The sequence below is a fragment of the Peromyscus leucopus genome, chromosome 8b (genome assembly GCF_004664715.2).
Source record: "Peromyscus leucopus breed LL Stock chromosome 8b, UCI_PerLeu_2.1, whole genome shotgun sequence".
Lineage (NCBI taxonomy): Eukaryota > Metazoa > Chordata > Mammalia > Rodentia > Cricetidae > Peromyscus > Peromyscus leucopus.
This window is the reverse complement of record NC_051086.1, coordinates 26,881,947-26,906,847: the sequence shown is the minus strand read 5'-3', so window position 1 is coordinate 26,906,847 and position 24,901 is coordinate 26,881,947. Positions and strand designations below refer to the sequence as shown.

The 24,901-nt window shown below is 48.1% G+C and overlaps 1 protein-coding gene across 2 annotated transcripts in view; it reads right to left on the bottom strand.

The window, feature by feature from the left end:
• The window catches only part of Snx29 (sorting nexin 29), a 488,775-nt gene that overhangs the window by 87,313 nt on the left and 376,561 nt on the right, over window positions 1-24,901 (bottom strand). For both annotated transcript variants that reach the window (XM_037201528.1, XM_037201527.1), the window contains 2 exons: window positions 17,312-17,367; window positions 14,602-14,683 (listed from right to left, as the gene is read on the bottom strand). In XM_037201528.1, coding sequence (XP_037057423.1) covers window positions 14,602-14,683; window positions 17,312-17,367 — 138 coding nt within the window. The remainder of the gene's footprint in view (window positions 1-14,601; window positions 14,684-17,311; window positions 17,368-24,901) is intronic.

The following is a 24,901-nucleotide window of genomic DNA, read 5'->3' as shown; positions in this document are numbered from 1 at the left end:
AATCCTAATGCAAATTTATCTGGGTTGAGGCTAGGGCAGCCTGGTTCTTAATTCTGGACTGGAGAGGGAGGTTGTGTGTGTGTGTGTGTGTGTGTGTGTGTGTGTGTGTGTGTGTGTGTGTGTGTGTATGTGTGTATGTATGTATTTACACACTCATATGTATGTGTGTATAAATGTATATGTATAGGACAGAGGACAACCAATACCTCAGCTGTGTTCTATCTCCCCCTCCCATGTAGAGTCTCTCACAGGTGTAGAACACATCAAGCTGGCTAGGCTGGTTTTCCAGAAGCCCCAGCAATGTATCTGTCTCCACCTCCTTAGGACTGGGACTACAGCACACACTACACACCAGCATTTTTATATGGGTTCGGAGAATAGAACTTCAACACCCCCATTACCAACATTCTCATTACCAACTGAGCATCTCCTCAGCCCCAGGAAAAGATATTTCTAAGACTTTTATGGTGTGTCTACAGACAACCTTGTGGATGGAGAGTGACCCAAATAGCAACTACATCCACTTGTGGGTGCCTCAGAGGGGCACAGTGTAGCAGCTCTACTCACTGGGTTACCTCCATCCATGTAGAAGGCCCTCAGGTAACTATGTTAGTTGCTCCCAACAACCCTAAGAAGACCTGGCATGATGTTAAAGAGGACAACACTGTGAGTCCACATTTAGGATGTCACTGCATGTCTCCAGGACCCAAGACAAGCCTAAGGAACAGAAGGAGTTTCCCAAGCTTTATTTTCTGACATGCCTAAAAACCCCTGCTCAGTCCAAACTCTCATGCCCACTTATCTAAGGTGCTGAGTCTGCAAAGGTGATCTTGGGAAAGTCTGGTCATGGCAGCTGATATGTAAGCCTCCCTGTTGTGGGCTCCATGGAAACCACACCACTTTGGTAACATTTAGTAGGAAAATACTCAGGACAAGAAAGCCATTCCGGTCAGGGCAGGTCCTGTGACAAGCACTCAACAAAGTCTAAATCGGTGAAAAGAATGGGCCCCAGAGAGAACAGGTGGGGAACTGGGAGTTGAAGAACTTCATAAAAAGCCGAAAGGTAGAACTCTGATGGGATTGGTGCATCGGGCATACAAGGATGAGAGAAGCATAACCCAGGTTATGGGCCTTGTTTTAACGCCTCATCCATCCATCAATCTAGCCTGTGCTGGGCCCTGGAGTCAGCAGGAAACAGCTGAACCTGAACTCTGACCATCTAAGTGAGTAATATCCTTGGAGGCTGCAGGTCCCAGCCCACTTATGACTACACACTCAGTGCCTGAGTCTAGGGTCCTAGAAACGCCAGACAAGAAGCCTAAACTTAGCGGCTGTGCCCACTGTAGGTCGGCCACCTCCGCACAGGCCGAGAGGCTGTGGACGACATCCCTACTGTTCTCAGCACCCTGGTGCGGGAGCAAGTCTTTACTCTCTAGTCTTGATTCTGCCAGCTACAGAGAGCCCAGAAAGAGCCCCCATTCTCCATGGAGCTGTGGCTACGGGGGACATGTGCCCTGCAAGTACCACACCTGCACTGAGTCAGTGTCAGTCATGGGACAGGGGCCTTTTCTACTGGGGCATCTGAGGTGAGGTGACATTGGCCTGCAGCTGCCCATTAAGACCTACTACAGTATGGCTGTGCAGTGGGCAAACTGAGTCCAAAGCAGCTCCACAGAGGATAGGCGTCTTGATGACACTGAATCCTTAAAAAGTACCCTGCTGCCTGAATCTTCTCCACTGGGCAAACCGTGAGTATCATTTAAAAGCATTTCCTCCTCACACCACCAACCCTCATTCCAAGTCACAGCTCCCTAAGTGTCTTACTTAGGGTTTCTATTGCTGTGAAGAGACACCATGACCATGACAACTCTTATAAAGGAAAGCATTTAATTGAGGTGTCAGTTTATAGTTTCAGAGATTTAGTTCATTATCATCATGGTGGGACATGGTGGCATGCAGGTAGACATGGTGCTGGAGCTGAGAATTCTACATCTTGATCCAAAGATAACAGGAAGTAAACTGAGACACTAGATGTGGCTTGCACATGTATGAGACCTCAAAGCCACCTCCACAGTAACACACTTCCTCCAACAAGGCCACACCCACTATAACAAAGCCACACCTCCTAAGAGTGCCACTTCCTTTGGGGGCCATTTTCTTTCAAGCCACCACACTAAGGAAGCCTCTACACGGGAGCAAGCACAGACAATGAACTAACGGACACACACTGCTTGCAGTAAGCCCCAGCTCCCAGGCTGCAAGTGCAGGGACTCTGAGGATGCTACTTGGACAGGAGTGCTGTCCTGCAGCTGCAGGGCTGTGAGCAGCATCTGTCCCCGCCTCTCACTCTTCCTGCCCCCACCCAACTCCAATCTAGTGAGGAAGAAGACAGGCAGGTTAGGCAGGTTTTTAAAGTACTGCTACTGGGCAGGGGGACTTCTGAGCTGACTGCACAGGAGGCCCCAGTCTCAGGAACAGAAATGACAGCAAGCACAGGAGGAAGCCCCTGAAACACTGAGGACAGAAGTCATGCAGGTGTCCCACCCCGATACTCCAAGACCACAACCAAACAGAACAGATCCCCCTTCCCACTCTACCCTCAAAACAACTTTCTATAACCACCACCGCCACCACCACCGCCACCGCCACCACCACCGCCTCCGCCACCGCCACCGCCTCCGCCACCTCCACCTCCACCACCACCTCCACCACCACCACCGCCACCGCCACCGCCACCACCACCTCTGCCACCTCCACCTCCACCACCTCCACCACCTCCACCTCCACCACCACCACCACCGCCACCCCCAATACAACAGCAACAGCACCAACAACCCTGGAGCTGACAAATGCCATCTCCTGTGTACTGTGGCTTGAGAGGCATTTGCTTTCCTGTCTAGGTCAGTCTGAGGAACCTTGACATGTTTGCGGCGGTGGTCCACAGTGACACTGAAAGGAACTTCTGTCTCATCGCCAACCAAACAAACACAGGTTAAAATCTGCACAGGGACAAGAGTACTCCATTAAAAAGTCAGTGAGTACTAACAGGAGCAACTAGGTAAACACAAGAAAAGATTACCACCACAGGGCGACCCAATAATTTCAAGTAACCCTCACAAGCAGGCAGGATGTGTGTGCTGCAGCGTTCAAATGCAGTTCAGGAGAAACAAGGGCCTGCAGCTCTCCCTAGGTCCTCCCCTGCCAAGAGCTGTGTGGAGGAAGCCTGAAGTCACACGGGGAGAGGGAGACACACCAAGAAGCCACTCTACCAACTGACCTGCTGGACTTCTCTGCCCGGGGTACTTCAAGAGTTAGGAGTCCTCTGTGTCAAGGACTAAGGGTGGGAGAGAACACCAAGGAGTGGGGGAAGGAGGCCGAGGCGCTGGGAGGGGGATAATGGAAGATGAGGGAGGAAGACAACAGAACAGGCAAGAGGGAATGGAGATCCGACGGAAAGGGGAGGGAGAAAAAGAAGAGGAAGTGACTCGGGTCTCCAGAGCTGACAGTCTCGTGCTTCTTCCTTGTCCCGGCCCTCAAGCGGGAGGGAGGGGGACGGGACGGGACGGGACAGGACGGGACGGGACCAGGATATCCTGGAAAGGAGTGACTCCAATGGAAGCTCAGAGTGGAACCAGGGATCCTGATGCTGGACCTAATCAGCAGCATGTGCTGAGGTGACCCAAGCGACAGGGAAGGCCTACCAGCCATAGGTGTTGGGCCTCATACTACACAGCACCCTAGACCAAATGTCACCCTTCCTGCCAGGAGGCCACTGTGACTGCATTAACTCCTCTGGGAGAGGCCGTGATAACTGTTGTGCTCTGTATGAGCAGGAAGTAGGGGAGAGGGTCAGGACACACACCTCCTATGATTACAGGGCCTCATTCAGCAAATGCCACAGTGAATCTGGGTCTGAAACTAGAGTGTGCTGGACACGACTACAGACCACATCCCATCGTGACTACGTTAGCTTCACGGAGGTCCCTTTAAGGAGGCTTTATTTCAGCTGTGATATATCAGCAAATGGAAAATGACTCCTGGGCTACATGTTTAGACATTTAGGGAGCCCTGGATACAGCAGCACTGCCTCCTACCCTGCATCTGGGATCATGCCAGGTTTGGGGTGGGGTAGACATGTGTACCACAGGTGGTACAGGAACACTTAGTGCTGCTGTTTGGGGAGGGTATGGGACCTTTGGGATGGAAGGTATAGCAGGGGCGGTGAGTCACCAGGAGTGAGGCTCTGCGAGTGACAGCCTGGCCCACCTTCAGGTCCGTGCCCTCGCTTCCTGTCCGCCACAGCTGGGATGAGCTACTGCCAGCTCCCTCCACCATACACTAGGCAGTTCCAGCTGCCTCAGCTGCCATTCTGTGGTAGTTTGATAGAAAATGGTCCCCAAAGGCAGTGGCACTATTAGAAGGTGTGGCCTTGTTGGAGTAGGTGTGGCTCTGTCGGAGGAAGTGTGTCACTGTGGGGGTTGGCTTTCAGTTCTCCTATGCATGCCTCCATGTCCCACCATGATGATAATGGACAAAACCTCTGAACTATAAGGGAGCCACCATAATGAAATGTTTTCCTTTATAAGAGTTGCTGTGGTCATGGTATCTCTTCACAGCAATAGAAACCCTATCTAAGACAGAAGTTGGTCCCAGGGACTGGGGTACTGCTGTGATAGGCCTGAACATGCTTTTGTTTGAAGGAATTTGGACTTTGTAAGTTTGGGTTAGGAAAGCAGTGGAATGCTTTAAGCACTGCTTAACGGGCCATGCTAGTGGGAGCATGGAAGACAGTGGTGCTGAGGGTGATCTGCACTGTGGGGCTCAGGAGGTTTCAGAGGAGAAAAATATTAATATGTGGCCTAGAGACTGGTCTTGTGATATTTTGAAGAATGTGGCTGCTTTTTGCTCTTGTCAGAAAATTCTGCCTGAGGCTAAAGTGAAACATTTGGATTAATTCCGTCGGCAGAGGAAATCTCAAAACAGCCTAGTACAGACTCTGTTGTGTGGTTATTAGTGTTAACCCTGATGAAGACTTCTAATGAAAAGGAGCAAACTTAGCAAATAAAAATATAAAATGAAAAAAGAGAACAGGGGCATCAGAAAGTAGAATAGAGTTAAATCATGTGTTAAAGGAGATACACCGATGAAGAAATGGCATAAAGGGAGTGTTATAGGGGAAAGGGGCAGCCAAAGAAACCCACCCTGGCCCTGAAACATGAGCCAGTGAAGGAAACCCACCTTGGACCTGAATCCAGAGCCAAAGGAACACACTTTGTCCCTATAATAAGAACCAGTGAAAGAAATATGCCCTGGCCCTAAAATTAGAGCCAAATGGCTAAAAAGGACCAGTGAAAGAAACACAGTATGGCCCTGAAATCAGAGGCAAATCTGCTCCTGATCAAGGAAACTAACCAATCCTTGAGCAGAAAATCTTCTCCCTGGAGAAACTCCACCCCTAAGAAGCCCTATATAAGCCCTTCCGCCTGTTCAGTTGTTGACTGTGCTTTCCCACTCAGGAAGAGGCAGCCACTCTCCTGGACTCCTCCTTCCCAAATAAATGTCTTTCTCAAAAGAGTCTTAGATGAAGATCTTCGTTCACAGGTGCAGAACAGAACCTGCTAAGATGTCCCTTAGCTGGGCTCAGAGCAGAAAAAAAGTAACAACTTTTCGCAGGAGCCAGAGGAGATTGCTACATGTTTGCAGGGGTTTCCCCTTTAGCCGAGTGAAGCTGAAGAAGCAACATCTTGGGCCAGAAAGAAGATGCGGACCTCTAATGGGAAGCCCCCTTAAGGGGGGGGGTGGAGCGGGGCCGGGGGCAGAGCAAAGCTCAGCTGTAATGGCTCTCTCCTAGGAGAGGATCAGGATTGCTATATCCTGTGGGGAGATGATCTTCCACCACACCCCAGCTTCAGGTATCACCCGACTTCCCGACAAGTCAGAACACCTTTCCCTCCAAAGCTGAACTGTCGTATTGCTGCTCCACCCTCCAGAGCTGTCCGACCGCAGCTCTAAGTGTAGCCTGGCTTCCCGACAAGTCAAGATACCTTTCCTTCCAGGGCTGAGCTGTCCTATTGTGGCTCCAGTCTCCAGAACTATCCTACTGAGGCTCGAGGTACAGTCTGGCTTCCCAACAAAGTCAGGATACCTTTCCCTTCAGAAATGTAACACTTGCTTACAGTGGTGACCTCAGGGCAAGATCCCACCCTGCTAAGTTTCTGACTTGTGAAAAGGAATTAAAGAAAAGTTTAGAGCTGAGCATGGTAGTGCACGCCTTTAATCCCAGCACTCAGAAGACAGAGGCTGGTGGATCTCTGAGTTTGAGGCCAGCCTAGTCTACAGAGCTAGTTCAAAGACAGCCAAGCTTAGGCAGTGGAGGAAAACAGAAAACTGGATGTTTTTTATGTGAAGATGTTATTGAACGAGGGGGCCATGTTCCAGTCCCAGTAAGCAGCAGAACTTGGCAGCTTCAGCCACATGGTTCTAGTATTAAAGAAAGAAGATAGGAGCTATGGAATTTGCCTCCACATCTAAAGAAAGCTGCTGAGGCCAGGCATGTGTCAGGGTGACCCTGAACGGAGGCCTAGTAGAGAGGCTATTTCATGAAGCTATGAAGGTGAAGTCTGGATTGCCTTCAAGACCCCAAGATGTTGGAGATGCCAGAGCCATGGGATACCTGCTGAGGAAAGGTGTTAACAGAGAGTGGAAACAGCCTTAGAGAAAGAAGTGGGTTGCAGTCAACAAAGCTGAAAGGAGTTGGAGATCTGAAGAGCACTTTGACATCAGACATGGAGATGCAGAGTTTGGAGTTTTGCCCAGCTGGTTGTTGGTCTTGCTTTGGTCCAGTATTTCCTCACTGTTCTCTCTTCCCTATGTCTTGGAATGGTAATGTATATCCTGTGCCATTATATGTTGGAAGTATGTGATCTGTCTTTTAATTTTGATTTTACAGGTGATTACAAAGAGATCGCATGAATCTCAGAAGAGACATTGAACTTTAGACTTTTAAATAAGTTTGAGACTGTTATAGACAATGGGGACTTTTGAAGTTGGACTGAACACACTTTTTGCATTATGATATGGCTACAAGCTTATGGAGGACAGGGAGTGGAATGTGATGATTTGAAAGAAAATGGCCCCCAAAAGGAATGGCACTATTAGGAGATGTGGCCTTGTTGGAGTCAGTGTGGCCTTGTTGGTGGAAGTGTGTCACTGTGGAGGTGAGCTTTGAGTTCTCCTATGCTCAAGCTACTCCCAATGTCTGAGACCACTTCCTGTTGTCTGTAAGATGTAGGACTCTCAGCTACTTCTCCAGCACCATGTCTGCTTGCATGTCACCATGACAACAATGGACTGAACCTCTAAACTGTAAGCAAGTCATCACAATTAAGTTTTCCTTTATAAGAGTTGCTGTGATCACGGTGTCTCTGCACAGCAATAGAAACTTTAACTGAGGCACATGCCTTCCCTTCTATGATAGACTATACCATCTAAACCAGGAACCCAGATAAGCCCTTCTCCCCTTAAGTTGACTCTGTCAGGTATTTGGTCACAGCAGTAAGAAAAGCTAATAACTACAGCTCTGCTTCCCAGCCCCTCCTCATTCAAGCTCCTGCTGCCCATTCCTATCACTGTATCCCCAATAGTGACTGGTTATGCCTTTTACTCTCCTGAAGACATTCCTCTAATATCTATTATTCAGCAGTTACACAGTTGTACCTTGCCCAAGCCCAGCTTTCCCAACCCAAACTGTATACTTACCAAATAATCACAGAACTGGGATGTCTCGGCCATGAGCACAAAACAAAGAGCAGGCAGGCAAAGATCCCCAGGACAAACCACTGTGTCAGCTCCATGCCCTATCTGCCAGGTCACTGGCCTGACAACTGTGCCATAGCTCCACAGAGGAAAAAAGGCTGTGTAGGGGTGCAGAGGCAATCAGGAATAGCAGAGGACTCTGGTAGCCTGACACTTCCTCCTTCTGCTCCCTGTTACTGGGGATATGATCTTATATAATCTACGCATTTGATTTCCCCAAGAAAAAGCAAACATCAAAAGGGAGTTAAGCCTGATACCTACCCATGAGGTGTGTCCACTTCTCTGTAGCTGCTTACAGGGCATGATCTCAAGCTTCTAAATATGAACTGGAACACTGATTACATCTTTCTAAACATGAATATGTTGAAAACTCTACCACTTGATGGCCAAGGAAGTCCTCCTTACTGGGTTTCTCATGGCCCTGGGGACTCAGCAAGTCCACATCCCAGTCTTGCAGTACCAGCTGCTATGTTAGCAAAGACAGTGAGTAACGGGGGATGGAACGGTGGACAGAGCCTCTAGAGTAGTGCTTCTCAACCTGTGGTTCAAAACCCCTCTGGGGGTCAAACAACCCTTTCACAGGGTCACCTAAGACCACAAGAAAACACAGATATTTATATTATGATTCATAACAGTAGCAAAATTACAGTTATGAAGTAGCAACAAAATAATTTTATGGTTGGGGGGTCACACAACATGAGGAACTGTACTGAAGGGTCGCAGCATTGGGAAGGCTGAGAACCACTGCTGCAGAGGACTGAATTTACTGAGACTGCTGCACCAAAACAAATCCATGGCATCTGCCTATGAGTTTAGATGGGTGGGTGGGTGGGTGGGTGGGTAGGGAGTTCCATGGGAAGGACATTGAGAGTGACAGGGTCAGATCTTGATACTGACCATCACTGCATCTGACACAAGGGTCTGAGGACAGCAGTGTCCAGTTCATGGGTCAGATGCACAAAATGATAGTGAGCATCAAGGTGCCACAACATCAGCTCTCACCTCCCACAAAGCTCCTGGTATCCTGGGAATCTCCCACAGGCACCGCCCTTGCCCTGCAGCTACCCAGACATAGGTCCCAGACGTAGGTCCCGTGTGTCCACCTACCCTCAAGACCCTAGGTCCCTCAGAAATAAGGGAGTCTTGTTCCCTGCAGGCCTCTGGGCAGGTCATATGGAAGGCTTGACAGCTGGATGCCAATCAAGGTTTTTCAACACAGGAGCATGCCCAAAGCCATCTGGTTAAGTGAGGACCCTTAAAGGGCCACATCTACACAAATCACATGTGCTCAGCATTTACATGTTGTCACATGTGACCAGGCCCACACTCCAAGGCACAACGTGGGTGTGTCCTGTTGTTGCCACACACACCCCTGCAGAGCAGAGCTGCTTTACTCACAGCTCCTCCCCGCACCCCTGCCCTGACTGACTAACACGAAGGGCCACTGAAGGAAAGCTCAGTGGCAAGTTTGGTGTACCACTGGTTCTGCAGATGGTAAGCACAGGCATGGAATATAGCAGGTCCTTGGTCATCAGCTTAGGGGCAAATAAATTATACCAACAAAGGAAAAAAATCTCTCCTATTTGTAAAGACAAAACCAGGAACAGAGAATAACAGCGAGAGACACCTGAGGTCAAAAGAGACTTCCAAGAGGCTGAGTGCTCCAAGAACAGCTAAGGACTGCAATCCCCAGACACATGGTGCTGTGGGATGGAATGTTCTAGAAAAGAGACTGCACTGGGTTTCCCATGGCCTACAGCAGTTAGCAGGTACTAGCTGAAGAAATCACACTCACCATATGGCAAGCCCACAGTAGGCTCTCCAGGACACCACATTCACAGCAGATGCAACAGGTGGAACCAGGTATGAGTGGGAGGAAGGAGCTTCAGCCTTGGAACTGGTTAGTGCGTCCCCAAATGTGAAATGTCACATTCTAGGGCTGAGGCTCCTCCTAGCCCATGCTTCTGCACTGCAGCCCCCATTTCTAAATGCAGCTCAGCTATGTTTCTTACTTAGCGGATGCCCTCTCTCTGCAGAGCCACAAGTTGCATAGAGATGGACCCTGAGATAAAAGACACTTGAGGCACACAAGTAAACCATCTCAGGAAAAAGGATGAAAGAAGAGTCAAGAAACCCAAGGCCTGGAGTCTAAAAACATTGCCCGCTCCAAACCACCTGGGCCCCATATAGCCTACTGAGTGCCTGTGATCTATTATTGATAGGGTAAAAAATGGAATTTCCCAACATCCTCCACACTCACATGCTACATGCATTTCTTTGGCAGGGCTGGGAGAGTAGGGGACAGGTGCTCAAATGCTGAGAGTCTTCCGAGGGCACCGTCTTTCCTTTCAGCCCTAACAACACCCGGGGCCTCTAGGGAAAAGGGCTCTTCTAGAAAAAAAAGACCACACTGAAACAAAGCAACATTGTATAATGGAAACCTAGTTGCGTCAAGCTTCTGGTGAGTGGATTCAAAGGCTGAAATTAATCTCCTGTAGACAACAGATGCAGGTGTCCTTAGAGGAAAGGGATTCTTTAAGGGAAGGATTTGAGGACCCAGAAACACAGTGCTGATGTGCTATTTCCTGTCAATTTAGCAGAGGTAACATTTGCCAAGGGAGGAGAGAGGAATGGTGGATTGTTTTTAATGTCCAAGATCACTCTAAATATTTCAGTTGGCCATTAGCACAGATCTTCAACTTGTTTGGAAATTGGGCTATCACCTGGAGAACCAGATTAAATATTTGCAGAGACAAGACAGAAATGTATTGATCAATAGCAAACTTAATTACACCATGTGGAAGTGATGAGAAATCAAACCACAAACACAACTGGGTACTAAGAAAGAATAGGACGGAGGACAAGAAAACATGGCAGGTGGGCACGCTGTCGGCACGCTGAAGCGGCCGGCCAAGGGTAGGTTTGCTTCATACCTGACTCATCACTGATTCACTGGTTTGTCTCTGGCCACTGCCTGTTGGCAGCCAGACATCAGCGGCCCCACAGTAAGAGAAGTTCTCAGGATGAAAAGCATTAAACTGGGACGACACTGGAAGCCAGCATTGGTTTTGCTCTGAAATTTGCCAGAATGCCACTTCTCAGTTCGGGCCCCCTTCGGGCAGAGGATCAGGGGCCCCACTGCACTCCTGAGGACCCACAACAGTTCCTGCTAGAATCCTTTTCTGCATTTACACAGGCACAGGCACTGAGTTACTATCTGTGCAATGTAGGCAGCTGCCTTCCAGGCTTTGGAACTGGAGAATCCAGTCTCTGAGCCACTCCTCCAGGTAGGCGTTGGGGACCTGACATTACACCAGCCATATGTCCTGAGGAAGCAACTCTGACGTCCTGCTATGACTGGAGTGGTCACTGTGAGACAGCAAACTGTTTCTGTCTGGTTTTTGTGCCTACCAGGCTGGAAGAGAGCACATGAGTGTGCATCCATGCTTGTGTGCAGACTGCAGAGGTCCAGATGTCTCCCATCTTCTCAGGATTCAGGTGGCTCACTTGGCAGCAAATCTGAGCCAGGCTGGGCCCCTCCCTTTGGAATCAGGACAGCTGTCCCAGCCATTTTTCTAGGAGTTTCTAAAAAACTTGATTCTATCCACAGCTGGCATTGTGATTTAAATACAAACGGTATCCCATAGGCTCACACACTTGAACACCTGGTCCCTGACTGGTAGTTGTTTGGGAAGGCTGTGGAGTCTTTAGGAGGCAGACTCGTGATGAAGGAAGTGGGTTACTGAGGGTGGGCCTTGAGCTTTGTTTTGTTTTGTTTTTGTTTGTTTTTGGAGACAGGATTTCTTTGTGCAACAGTCCTGGCTGTCCTGGAACTCACTCTGCAGGCCAGGCTGGCCTCAAACTCATGAGATCCACCTGCCTCTGCCTCCTGAGTGCTGGGATTAAAGGCGTGCACCACCACCACTGCCCAGCAGGCCTTGAAGTTTTAAAGAACAGCAGCACTTCCCTGCACCCTGAGTGCAGATGCACTGTGACCAGCCAGCCTCTTGTCCCTGCCACCAGGTCTTCCCTGCCTTGAGGGACTGTGTCCTTCTGCAACTGTGAGACAAAAGGAACCCTTCCCTGTTGTGGGGTAATTTTTTTGTACACTGTGAAGCTCTGTCACTGGGACTGGTTTAATAAAAAGCTGAGTGGCCAATAGCTAGACAGGATTCTGGGGGCAGAGAGGATGCTGGGAAGAAGGGCGGAGACACAGAGAGACACCAGCCAGATGGAGAGGAAGCAGGATGGGAGTACAGAGTAAAGATGACCAGGCCACTTAAAAGAACATAGACTAAAAGATCTGGGTTAATTTAAGGTATAAGAACTAGTTAGGAACAAGCCTAAGCTAGGGCTGAGCTTTGGTAATTAATAAGAAGTCTCCATATGGTTATTTGGGAGCGGGCTGGTGGGTCAGAAAAGATCCAACTACACTTCCTCCTTAGGTTGCTTTCTCAGGGTATTTTATCAGGAGAGCAGCTAAGGCAGTGAGACTAGACCTAACGTCTGTCTGCAGTGGCAGCATGAGCTAAAAAAGCATGTCACTAAATGTGTGTTTCTCTGTGTCTTTGTTTCCTTATCATGAGACTGGTATAAGAGGGTCTTACCTCACAAAGTTGCTATGAGCACTGACAGAGCTAATTCTCACAGCATGGAAATCAGTGTGGAGGTGGGGGCCGGTGGCTGGTAATTATTACTTACATTACTAACTTAGCCTCGTCATGCTTTATGCCAGTGTTCCCACCTGGTGTCACCCGTGGCTTGATGCTCTTTTCACTATTGTGAGTTTAGTATTATTTTTAAGCTGACTCACTTCCTATTTACTTAAGATTTTATTTTTAAAGAAATTGTACCTCAGACATGGGAAAGTAGAATTGTGTCATAACTGAGAGGCAAATGTAAAAATAAACAGTGAAAACAAATGACACCTGTTGTTGGCCCCAGGTGTCAATCACCATCTTCCTGTGTTATGCAAGTAGGAGGTGGGAGGGCCTAAAGCTGGGGCATCCTCCAGAGAGAGGTGGGCATGTCTAACCTGCAGCCCACAGGCCACAGGTGTTCCAAAACAGTTATGACCAGGGCATACTGCAGTGTCAGATAGTGGGGCACCCTGTACTAGAAGCAGTAGAAGCACTGTGGGGGAAGGGTTCTCCCCAAAGCTCTGCCATCTGAACTCCAGTTACTGTCTTCTAAACTTCCCCCGCCCCGGAACAGCCATGGCCCAAGCTGCATGGCCTCATAGAAGCTTCCACTCCAACAGAGACATCATCCTTGCCATGCAACAACATGGCGACCACAGGCCCACCTAGTAAGCACCTGAAACCTGACTAGCGTGACCACGGAAGAGGTGTTCAGTTTATTTGGTTTTAAGTAGTTTCAATCTAAACAAGCATGTGTGGCTAGTGGTTGTGGCGGGAGACAGGACAGTTTACTGAGAAAGCTGCACAGGCTCCTCACAGGCCTGGGGTCACTTGTGGTTGTGCCCTCAGCTGCCTGCAAAGGACATCCTTCGAAAGCAGACAGTAAGTTACCACAGGATATAGCAGAGGATCATCTGTCCCAGCCTTCCTCACTCTGAAGCCCCATGTGGAGGTTTCCTTTTAGCTCTTTGTGAGGAATTAACAGCTTTTCTTGTTGTTAGCAGTGGAATTACTCAAAATAGCCAACTGCATTTCCATTTCACAGTGGCTGCCAGGAAGCCCTTGGGAAGCTCAAATCACTGGGAAAGACTATGTTGGACCTCAGAATAAATACAGTCTCTGCTCTTTCCTTTAAAGCCCTGAGTTTACGTTTTATCCGACCCTGGTATAGTTTTCTCTTCCCTTTTTTCATTCTTTTATATATGCTTCTCTAGAAATTGCCTCAATTTTAAATAACATGCATTTTAAAAAAATCTTATAAATAATGCCTGGTGGTTCCATTATTTAAATAAGTCATTTCTATCCATTATCAGTGACATGGAAAACACTGCACAAAGCTTCCTAAAATGTTTCCAAATACCAACCAGAAGCACTGTCAGACAAGGGCTAATGCATATGCTATACACGGAACTGAAAACATAAACACTGAAATAAATCCCCACAAATCTCGTTGCAAAGCCATCTTCAGAGCACACAGATCCTGCAGGACTGGACCCTGAAGCACTCGTGCACAAAGGACGTGGACATTCCTGAGGCACCGAGGGAAGATATTTGCAGTCTTTGCTTGTTTGCAGAAAAAGGGCCCTTTCTTTTGCAATGTGTAACATGACTGGTCACGATGGCACACCTGTAATCCACACACTTGCAAGTTTAAGGCCAGCCTAGGCTATGTACCAAGATCCTGTCTCAAAACAGCAACAAAGCATAGTCTGATTTTCATTAGGGTCATCTTCCTACTCTCAGACATGTGGCTGAGTAAGACCACTGCCATCCCTGGTACCAGCAATGGTGACAGGAGCCAAGCTGAGCTAGCCATGAAAATCAAAATCCTTCCCCTAACACTAAGATTCAGCCATAGACCTGAGACCCAAGATGGACTATAAGCCATAGCCCAAGTCTTGGCTGAAGCCAGGCAGGCAGACCAGGTGTGTAGTGCTGCTGGGGGACAGCGGGCAAAGTCACAGACAGCTGGCAAGTCACAGAGCAACAACAACACAAGGCAGGGCAGGAAGCCCATGCACATCCTCCCACCTGACCAAAGGCCACACCCCACTTCACCAGGGCAGATCCTACAGATAGACAAATGGTGCCAACATGCAAAGCACATGGCACAAGCATGATGTCACATTGAAACCCAGACACTTACCTGATACACGTGGAATGCGTTGGCTGCTTTGCCTCGGAGAAACACGGACGGGATCCAGACATTGATTAGCGCCCGATTTGATCTGACCAGAATAAAGAGATGAGAGCGGCCATTTTTACTTACAAAAAAAAACAAAGCAGGCCAAGACACCATTTTCTCCTCTAAAAGGCATTTCAAACAAGTCACATATACAAGAGACATCATACTTAACAGTGAGATAAGGACATGTTTAATACTTATCATTAGACCCAGAAGATTTTCTCTAAGGAACTTGGTTTAAAGGATGGAGATATAGAGAGACATAAATGATATGTGTGTATCATTTAAATATATGTATGTATGGTATATATATCATATATATTTTAAATGTACATATACAATGTATACTCTGGAATGAGAAAGAGCTTGGTCTTGAGTTCTAACTAGCTAAATGACCTTGGTAGGGTGCATCTAAAGCTCAGTCACACATCTGATAGAGGAACAGTAATAGGGAGCCGAGGGATGTCATACACAGGAACACCCAGTTTCTACAGCACCCCATGGAGCCACCTGCCTTCCGCTACCCTGATTTCTGACTGTGATCTCCAATTTCACACAAGAGCTCAGGAAAGCAATACCTATGGTTTAGGGGTGATAGCTGCTTGGGCTTGGGGGAGAAAAGGACAATGGAAAATAACAAATTAGAGAAACTCAGATGCCAGGTACAAACACCCTCTTGTGACTCCTCTGAACACTGTATAATGCAGTGTACACACCTGTAAGAGGGAATCTAACCGAGGAATGGCTTCCATCTGACGAGCCTATGAGCATGTTCTTAATTGCTAACTGGAGTAAGAGGCCCAGGCTCCCTTAGCAGTGCCATCCCTGGGTGGCTAGGTAAGGAAGGTAGTAAGTGAGGGAGAGGAAGCAAGCTAATGAGCAGCGCTCCTCTGTGGTTTCTGCTGCAAGCTGCTGCCTTGACTTCCCTGGATGATAGACAGTAACACACAAGCCTAAGAAGCCCTTTCCTCCCCATGTTGCTTTTGGTCATGGTGCTTATCACAGCACAGTTTGTCTAACTAAGACCAACAGTCTAAGACAAGCAAGATTGAAGCTAAACTACATGGAGCATGGGCCAATGATAAAGCACTTGCACAACACTGTTCACCATGAAAGGGGAACAAATTACACATATTATTCTGCCATGACCAAAGAAAACAGTGACTTCAGTTTTAAAATTTTAATGAGGCATGGTCTAATCTGGAGAATACCTCATGTGTATTCTATCTTGGATTTATAGAATCCATGGTCTCTGTTTGTGATCCTAAGAAGAGGTCCAGTGGAAGGAAACTATGGGGCCACAGTCTTTCCCTAATTCTCTTTGCTTCCAAGCACCATGAGGTAGGCAGCTTCCTGCCAGCCATGACATGCTGTCTCAACACGGGCCCCAGAACTATGTCTGCCTTAGCATTGATTGAAACTTATAAAACAAAAACAACTCTTTAATTCTATAAGCTGATTACCTTAGTTACTTTGTATAGTAATAAAACGCTAACCAAGTGTGGATTCTATTTGTAGCTGTATCTTTGTCTATGTTATGCTTAATTGCTTTATAGTGTTGTTTGAGTTCAGTTACTCGCTGATCTTCTTTCTGGTAATGGAGTGTATAGTCTCCAACTGTTATCATAGAACTGGTTTTGTTTTAGTCTGTCTTTATACCATGTGTTTTAAGGCCCCATTGTTGGGGATAGACATTGGAGTGTCAAAGTCATCTTCAACTTAGATCATTTTTCTCCCCATCCTTGCTTTCTTATCTACCACATCCACCTCATGGAAGTCCCCAAGACAGATGGGGCTTTCAATGTCCTGTGCCATCCATAGTCTCACACCAGTTGCTAACATAAAAAACTGGTTCCAGGACTTTCACCCTATGAAAAGGGGACACTAAGGTACAGTGAGGTGACATGGCTTATCTGAGGCCACAATGTTGTAAGTCCAATACCTAAGATTTCAACACAGGTCTCCTGGTTCTAGGCAAAAAGTTCTTTCCAATGTCCTGCCTCCCCCATGCTCTACAGTAGCCTTTCTGAATGACCTTTCTCGTTGTTGAGACAAAGGCTCACTGTGTATGTGGCTGGTCTTGAATTCCTGGGTCTAAAGCTAAAGAGGCTGGACCTTCATCCACTGCCCACAACCACATGAGAAAAAGGAGGCTCTCTCTGGCTCTGAGCCCATGTTCTTGGGAGTTTGAGGGGACTATGGATCCCCCAAACAGAAAGTGTCTGAAGAACACCTGCCCCCCTCAGAGCTACAGCAGAGCCCTCGGACAGAGTCTGAGCAGTCAAACCAGAGCAATGCCACTACTATGGGTGGGCCACACAGCAGCACTGGAGGGACATGGTGCAGCAGCAAGGTGAAGAAGAGAGCTCGGGCCCTGTGCAAAAGGACCCTCAGCCCTGTTTAGCTGACTGTGGCCTTGCAGGAGTGATGGGTTAAAACTCTATGTGACACCTTCCCAATTTTAAATGTCAAGTAAAAACCAAAATGACTTTGAATGCCCAGGGGAGAATAAAGCACATTAGATGGTCTGGCGCTCAGCAAACTCCCCCAGCTCAACAACCAAACAGGCTCTGCGCTGACCTCATGAACTTTTCTACCATCCCCTTCAGGACACAGCTAGCAACAGGGTTCACTCTCTAAGGGCCCCTCAAGAGCACGTGCATGAACTTACATTTCAAAATCGGACAAGCTCTGGTCTTCAGATGTTTGGCTCAAATCTCCAGGCACCTTCAGTTAAGAAAGGCAGAAAGCACGGGTTAGCACAGTTTGCATACTCACGGAAAACTTGTCTCTCCTGTCTCTAAACACTTCCTCTCAGAATGAGGGGAAAGCGGCTACTGGAAAACAAGAAGATTTCATGGAGAGCTGGCTGGGGATGATGCTACAGTCATAAAAACATGCTGCCATGCACGATCTCAATTATCCTTACAGAAAAAAGCACTGTTAATCCTATTGAGATAATCACAGGCATATAAAAGCATGTAATTTTGGAGCCATAAGGACTAATTAGGATTGGAGACACAAGATATCATCTGTGCAGTTAAAAAAAACTACTGTCACCATGAAGAGTATCACAAATGTTACGCCCAGTATGTGAGCACAAAAGGCCACTACTCCCTCAAAATGGCTGTCCTGTTGTCCCATAATGTATGTACAACTACAGGCAGAAAGAACATGGATGCTCCTGGCTGAAAGAGCTATGTGAAACCATGATTGGTGGCAGAACCAAACAGTGTCACAATGGCCCCTACCAATGCTGCTTGGGGTCCTTACCACATGCCACAAAGCCAAGTAAGATGGCCAGGAGGCACCAACAGCATGTGACCTCCAGTGACCCCTAGCCCCGACCCTGGCCTGAGATGGGAATCAATCCTCAGGGCTGGCACAAGGACTTACAATAGCTATACTCCGACCACTCCATCCTTGTGCCAGCCAGGGGATGGACTTCCTCTGGCCATCTGATTGAAGTTGACTAGGATTTTAGGAATGTAGACAAAGAAAGGGAAAACAGCTGGAACAGAGAAGAGTATGAGGAAGCAAGGGGAAATTATCAACAATATCCTTCAATTTCCATGACAACTGAGGGGCAGGTGCTGTTTCCCTCTCCTAACAAGTGAAATCAGGACTTGGGAGTTTCCATCTAGGAAGCAGGCACAAGCCAGGTCTGTGCAGTTCAGTCTTCTGCGATGAAAATGAAGAAACCAGCTAAGATGAAATAAGTCTTGAGGGTCTCGTGTAAGGAGGGCTGGAAGAGACTACAAGGTTGAAGAAAGCAGCTCATCTGTGGAGGCGGGCACATGGAGGGTGGGTGGGGCCTGACCTAAGTGACTTAGTACCAACTTAGTGTCTCCCTTCTTCTTGGCTCCACAGCCATGAGCAAACCATGAGACACTGTGTTGGGTGGATTCAGAATCATCTAGAAGGCTGGTAAGGCACACCAGTGTGTTTGTGAGGACTTTTCTGAAGGCAATTAACCAAGAGAGTTCTGTGTTCAGAAGACTCAGGAAGCAGACACAGAATGGATGGCACCAGTCTTCAGGCCCTGCCCCAAAGTTATGAAAGCACATAGACCTTCTGACCAGCTGAGCTGCCAGGGAACTCTGAGGGAGCTCCAGGGATGTGACTTCTGTGAGCCATCACCCATGCCAGGGTAGACTTCTTGGTCAGCTGCCTTTGAGTCAACCATGCCCCTGTAAGTAGCCCCAATAAATTCACTAGATCACCGAGACGGGTGGAATCATTTCTTTGTCCCCATCTGGGGGGAACAGACATCTGTTCCTATCTTCCCAAGTCAAGTCACACAACAAAGAGGAAGGCCTGCCCTCAATGGAGATAGAGCCATCCCTGCAACTGGGAGCCCAGCGGAACAGGAGGAAAGGAGAAAGCCAGCCAGTGCCAACATTCCTTCTTACTGCTTCTCACCTAAGTTACTCTGCCATTCCTCCTCACCAGGGTGGACTGAAGCCCCTGCAACATGTGCCAAAATGAACTGTCCTTCCCTTCAGGTGTTTACATCAGGGATGTGGTCACAGTGATGGTAAAGTAGTTAATACATGTGCTGCCCTCAACTTCACAACAGGTTAACAGTGGTAACACTGACACACACTCCCAGGGTTGTTCTGAGGATAAAATGTGCCCCTGTCTGTGGAAGACACGGAATAGGAAGACCACAGTCACTGGCTGCATGCTCAGATGTAGCATGGTAACCAGTGAGAAGTAAGAGTTGCACATTGTTATCCTTGATGACTCATGAAGAATCTGCCCAGCCACACTGAGGGTACCTTTCAGCCCATGCATAATATCCTGGAGGGAGAGTGACCAGGCGCAGCTTCTGTGGTGTCTGCAACTAGAGAATTAAACTGGGCCCTGGCCACGGTTTCTCTATGAAAGTACTGCTGAGACTCCTGCAGACCCAACAAGGAGCACCTGCCTTGTCACTGGACAGACTCCACCCACCTCACTGGTCCAAGGGCTTGTGGGACTGGGCTTTGGTGTCACACTGCTGCTTTTATGGCTATCACTTTCTTGTGGGTGGCTGGAAAGAGTTGATATAACATATTCAGGAGGCAGGAGACTGCAGGTACCAAGATCCATAAAAACATTTCATCCTTTGGAAGGGAAACTTTTGACAAAGTTGACCTAGAAGTAGCAGCCCCATGTACCAATTAAAATGTCTGTAAGATCATACCTCAGGCAGCAGACATAGTTCAGTGGTAGAACATTTGCCAGCATGGACAAGGCCCTGGATTCCATACCCAGCATAAACTAAAACAAAATCTCAGGTTTTCTTAAAATGTGTACAAACTATTCAACTATTTTAACAATGCTAACTACAGAAGAATGGAGAGATTAGGACATGGCCATGCAGAGGCCTGTTAAAACAAGTTTTAAAGAGAAAGAGAGGGAGCACTATCCTGGATAATACAACAACAAGCAGTTTACAGTCGTTACCACTGACAACGGTGGAGCGAGAGATTGAGGGGAGAACCTCGATTTTCATCACCCATCTTTCTGTAAGGTGATAGGAGCTATCTTCTGAGATGCTCTGAAAACTATAGGTGCTTCTGAAGAATGAGTCGACTTTCTCTCCATTATGCAAAGATCTACAAGACAGATCTGTAAATGAGGAAAACCCTGGTGCAGATGTAGGCCTAACACAATTAGGGCACCAGCATAGAGAGGGGAGGCCTACCTAATATTACCTGTGCCTGCCTTCGCATCCGAAACCTGCAGGTGGGAAATGCAAGCCATTGATGGCAGGCATCAATGTGGGTGCTGGGGTGGAACTTAGGCCACTGGCTGTTCATCATCATACCCATTCTTTCCTTTCTTTCTTTTACCCCTTTCCTTCCTTCCTTCCTTCCTTCCTTCCTTCCTTCCTTCCTTCCTTCCTTCCTTCCTCCCTCCCTCCCTCCCTCCCTTCCCTTCCATTCCTTCCTTCTCTCCCTCCCTCTCTCTCTTCCTCTCCCTTTTTTTTTTCTTTCGAGACAGGTTCTTATGTAGCCCAGGCTGACCTTGAGCTCTCTATATAACCGAGGGTGACCATGAACTTTTGATCCTCCTGTCTCCATTTTCCCAATGCTGGGATTACAGGCACACACCACTCCTGGTTTATGTAGTTCTGGCACTAGAACCTAGGCCTTAGTGCATGCTCAGCAAGCACTCTGTCAACGGAGCTACATCTCCAGCCCCATGGTGAACACTCTTACATGTATGCAGTTTGAAATAAAGTACTACCAGTTAAAACCTTAAATAAAAGTGTGGTAGCTAGCCTGTCTGGTTAGGGGTTCTACTGATGTGAAGTGAAGAGACACCATGACCATGGTAAACATGGTCTTATAAGGAAACATTTAATTGAGGTGGCGGCTTACAGTTTCAGAGTTTTGGTCCATTATCATCATGGTGGGCAGCATGGTGGCATGCAGGGAAACATAGTGCTGGCTACATCTTGATCAGAAGACAACAGGAAATGGTCTGAGACACTGGGTGGTATCCTGAGCACAGGAAACCTCAAAGCCCACCCCCACAGTGACACACTTCCTCTAACAAGGCCTTACACTCCAGCAAAGCCACACCCCCTAATTAGTGCTACTCCCTATGAGCTGATGGGGGCCAATTACATCCAAACCACCACATGCCCAAAGTGTACTTTTGATAAAAATTTGATAGCATACATAAAAGCAGTGAGAGACTGCGCATGGCCAGTGTGCTCCCTATGTGTGACAGTGCCCGTGTGTCATTACAGTTAGAACAACAGAATACAACTACAAGATGACAGCAAAGTCAGATGGTCTGAATGAACTATTTGGAACTTTTCTGCACTATTCTATGATGACGGTTCAACTGATACACATACAGAGCTCTGTGTAACATCGTATTAAAGTAGACATTCTTTCTCCATCTTCCTCTGGGCCCTTGCAGCTTAGCAAGCTGCAGAAAGTCAGATGGGAAAGACTGCCTTTAGAGTCACTGGTACAAGTGGGATGGACAGAGGCAGGGCTCTGGAGCCATATGCCCTTCCTCTCCCCTCTGTGGTAACATGTGGAGTGCAGACATGTCCAGGACTCCAGTGACAGGGACAGCTCTCAGCCACTGCTCCTCCCTGAATCTCTCCTCAGCTCCTGCAGCCAAGGACAGTTCAGGATTAACTGAAGGAGGAACTCACAGGTTTTAAGGACAGCAGCTCCTTCCTTAGCAGTGCGCCAGAGCCACCATCTTAAAGGCAGTGTCCCCAGGGAGTCTACCTCAGAAGAGCCTCTAAACGTGTGTGTCCCTCAAACCAAACATCAAGGGCAAATCAGACGGAAGGAAAAGAAAAGACAGAGGGCAGACATCGACTGCCATTACAAAGCAAAATGCTCCCTCGAAGAGGAGGAGGAGGAAGCAGCACCAGGCATTTTCCTGACAGTAAATGTCCCCTCAGGGATGCTGGTTTTCTGGGAACATCCTAGAGAATAAATAGAATTGCTTAGAGGTAGTTAAGTCCTGCTGGCTTAGAGGCTTTTCTTCTAATTCTGAGGCATTATCAGAATCAGGAAACCAGGAGATATTTATTGTGTCTTCCTGAATACTGGAAAGGCTGCTTGGAAAAAAAAGGCTGTGACCAGGCCAGGCTCTGCACCAACTACACCATGGTGATGGAGGGTCAAGGTCAATGTACATCTGAAGTTCGCCTGGTATCTGTACAAAGTGATGCCAGATCTCCCCTGGGGCTCATACCAACGTCTTGTTCTTTTTTAGTGCTGGATATACCATCCACCACACCACAACACTCTACCACTAAGTTATACCTCCTGTCCCTTTTTTATTTTGTATTTTGAGACAGATTTTACTAAGTTACCTAGATCCAGGCCGGCCATGAACTTGGAATCTTCCTGCCTTTGCCTCCAAATAGTTTGGATTGTAGCTGTGTACTACTACCAGGCCTGGCCAGAGTGCTGATTCCATAGCACATTCTGGCAATAAATATGGGTGGAACAGAGATATTTTATAAGAAAAATCAGCTTCCTTTTGATATTAAACATAAACATATCTTAGACCTCCTGAAACTTAAGAAATCCAAGAAGACCCATCTCTGGGCTGTGGCCTCCTCCTTGGCTTACCCTCCACGCAAGCATAATGAAGTGACCAGCACAGACAGTATCTATATCTGCTTCTCATGACCCCAGAAAATTGCTGTTCCCCACTGGTCTGTGGTCTAGGCAGTCATGGGGTGGTACAAGGATAGGCAAAGCCCGTCTCTGGACAAACAGGACAGACAGATTCTTGGGTCTTTCTGGAGCAAAAGCCTTCGGGGCTGTGCACGGCAGGGTAGACAGTGAGAGAGACGGCAGAGCCCACCCCAGGCAGCATCAGTGAGGTCTTCACTGCCTGTTCTGGCTCAGGGTTCCCTGGGGGCTGGGGATGGGGACAGGCCAAAGCCAATAGCTCTCACTGGCCCCCACAGTCTACCCTCAATGCCACTCTGGAGCTCTAGCCAGAGTCCGTCACTCTGACTTCTCAGTTCCCCAGTCTAAAGAAGACACCAGAAGAGTCTGCCCAAAATGGCCACTCCCTGTGCCATAAATGCTTCTGAAACTAGAAAGGAAGGGATGAGGAACGGAAGTAGAGAAAGAGCCAGGGAGGACAGGAAAGCAGAAGAGAAAGGGAAAGAGAAGGGGAGCATTAGCCAGCTTGTTCGGACAATAGGGGGAGAGCATAGCATCTTCCATGGGCAGAATGAGGACACAGATACAGATAGAAAACGTGGACAGGAAACAGAGTAGGAGGGTGAAGCTATGCCAGAGGCTGTAAACGTAGCTATAGGGAAGGCTGAGACCGAGGATCACAAGTTCAAGGCCAGCCCAGGCAACTTAGTGAGCTCCTGCCTCGAAATAGAAGAGCAGACCCTGACCTGCAGCTACGCATCCTCCAAGGCTTCCTGTACTACAGCATTTCACAAACAGCCCACCACAGTGCCTCCAGTCAGCAGCCCGTGCGTGGGCCAAGGCGCCACCTCTAGCCACAGAGAAGACATGAGGACTCACGTGAACAAGCACCAGAAGGCACGCAGGGGTCCAATCCAGCCCCAGCCTGCTCAGGCCCCAGTGATGTTACTTACTCAACTCTTCCCATGTGGGAAGAGAGCACAGGGCACTAGTAAAGAGTCCACCTCTAGGTGGAGACATGCCCTTGTCTCCTCCCTCGAAAGTTAATCCAGTTAAGCAGGTCAAGGACCTGGTTTGCAGACCAGCCTCAGAGGAGAGGGTCACTGTGAGATCACTTCTGTGCCTGGTGCAGCGCCTAGGAGCTGCCACGAGGCCGGCCTGCCAGTCAGAGTTCCGACCTGGAAAGGCCTCACTGTCCCCCTCCTGGTCTGTCTCTTTCTGATGCTGTCAGAGTCTGAGTACGCTGCCCCTGGTACTGTGGGCTTCCTTGCTCATTCTCCAAAGCTTGCTGCCATGTGGCTGCCTGCTGTCACTTGATTGATCTCCATGCCAGCTTTTCCCACTTCTCTTCTCCATTCTCCTCCTGTGTAAAGGGCGCGAGGGTCTACATGCTTACACATAGCAAGATAGAAACCAGGATGTTAAACAGGCAGGCTTTTCTCTTTAACAGAAGGGATGCACAGACCTGTTTTCCATTCAGAAGGTGGGAATGGATGTGCTAATTGTTAGGATCCTGCCCTCACTCTTCCAGGTCTGGCGTCTTACATCATCAGTGGGTGCTGGCGACTGCACCCGCCCACATGGTCACCCAATCCCTGCCTTAAAAAGCTGGACATGGACCCCCACCTTTCTCTTTCTGTGTTCTCTCTCCAATCTCTGCCCTCTCCCCCACCAGGTCTGGCTTTCCCCTCTTTCCCTTTCCCTCCCAATAAAGCTCTAAAAACTAACATTGGGTTCTGCCATGGCCTTTTCCGCCAGTAACCAGCGCCACCAACCAGCGCCATTTTACCATCATTAATAACTTGCTATTCTGTGCAGCCAGGCTCCCTTAGACTCCTGAGCCTTGTTTCTTAGTCAACAGAACCCTTGGAAGAAGACACAGGTACTTTACAAAAGAATGTACTTTGCAAAGGAGTTTCTGATGTAGCCACACCTCAAGCTTTATTATAACTGTCACAAGGAAACATTTTTTACAAAGTTGTACAGTATTCAAATAAGAGGGGAAAAAAACTGTTCAGGGTCAGACTCTAGAAGTTTGACCACTCTGGCTAACTAAGTCCTGCTGAACTGGCTTTTCTTCATGCTTCCTCTGCTGGCAGCAGAGCTTGCAGGGA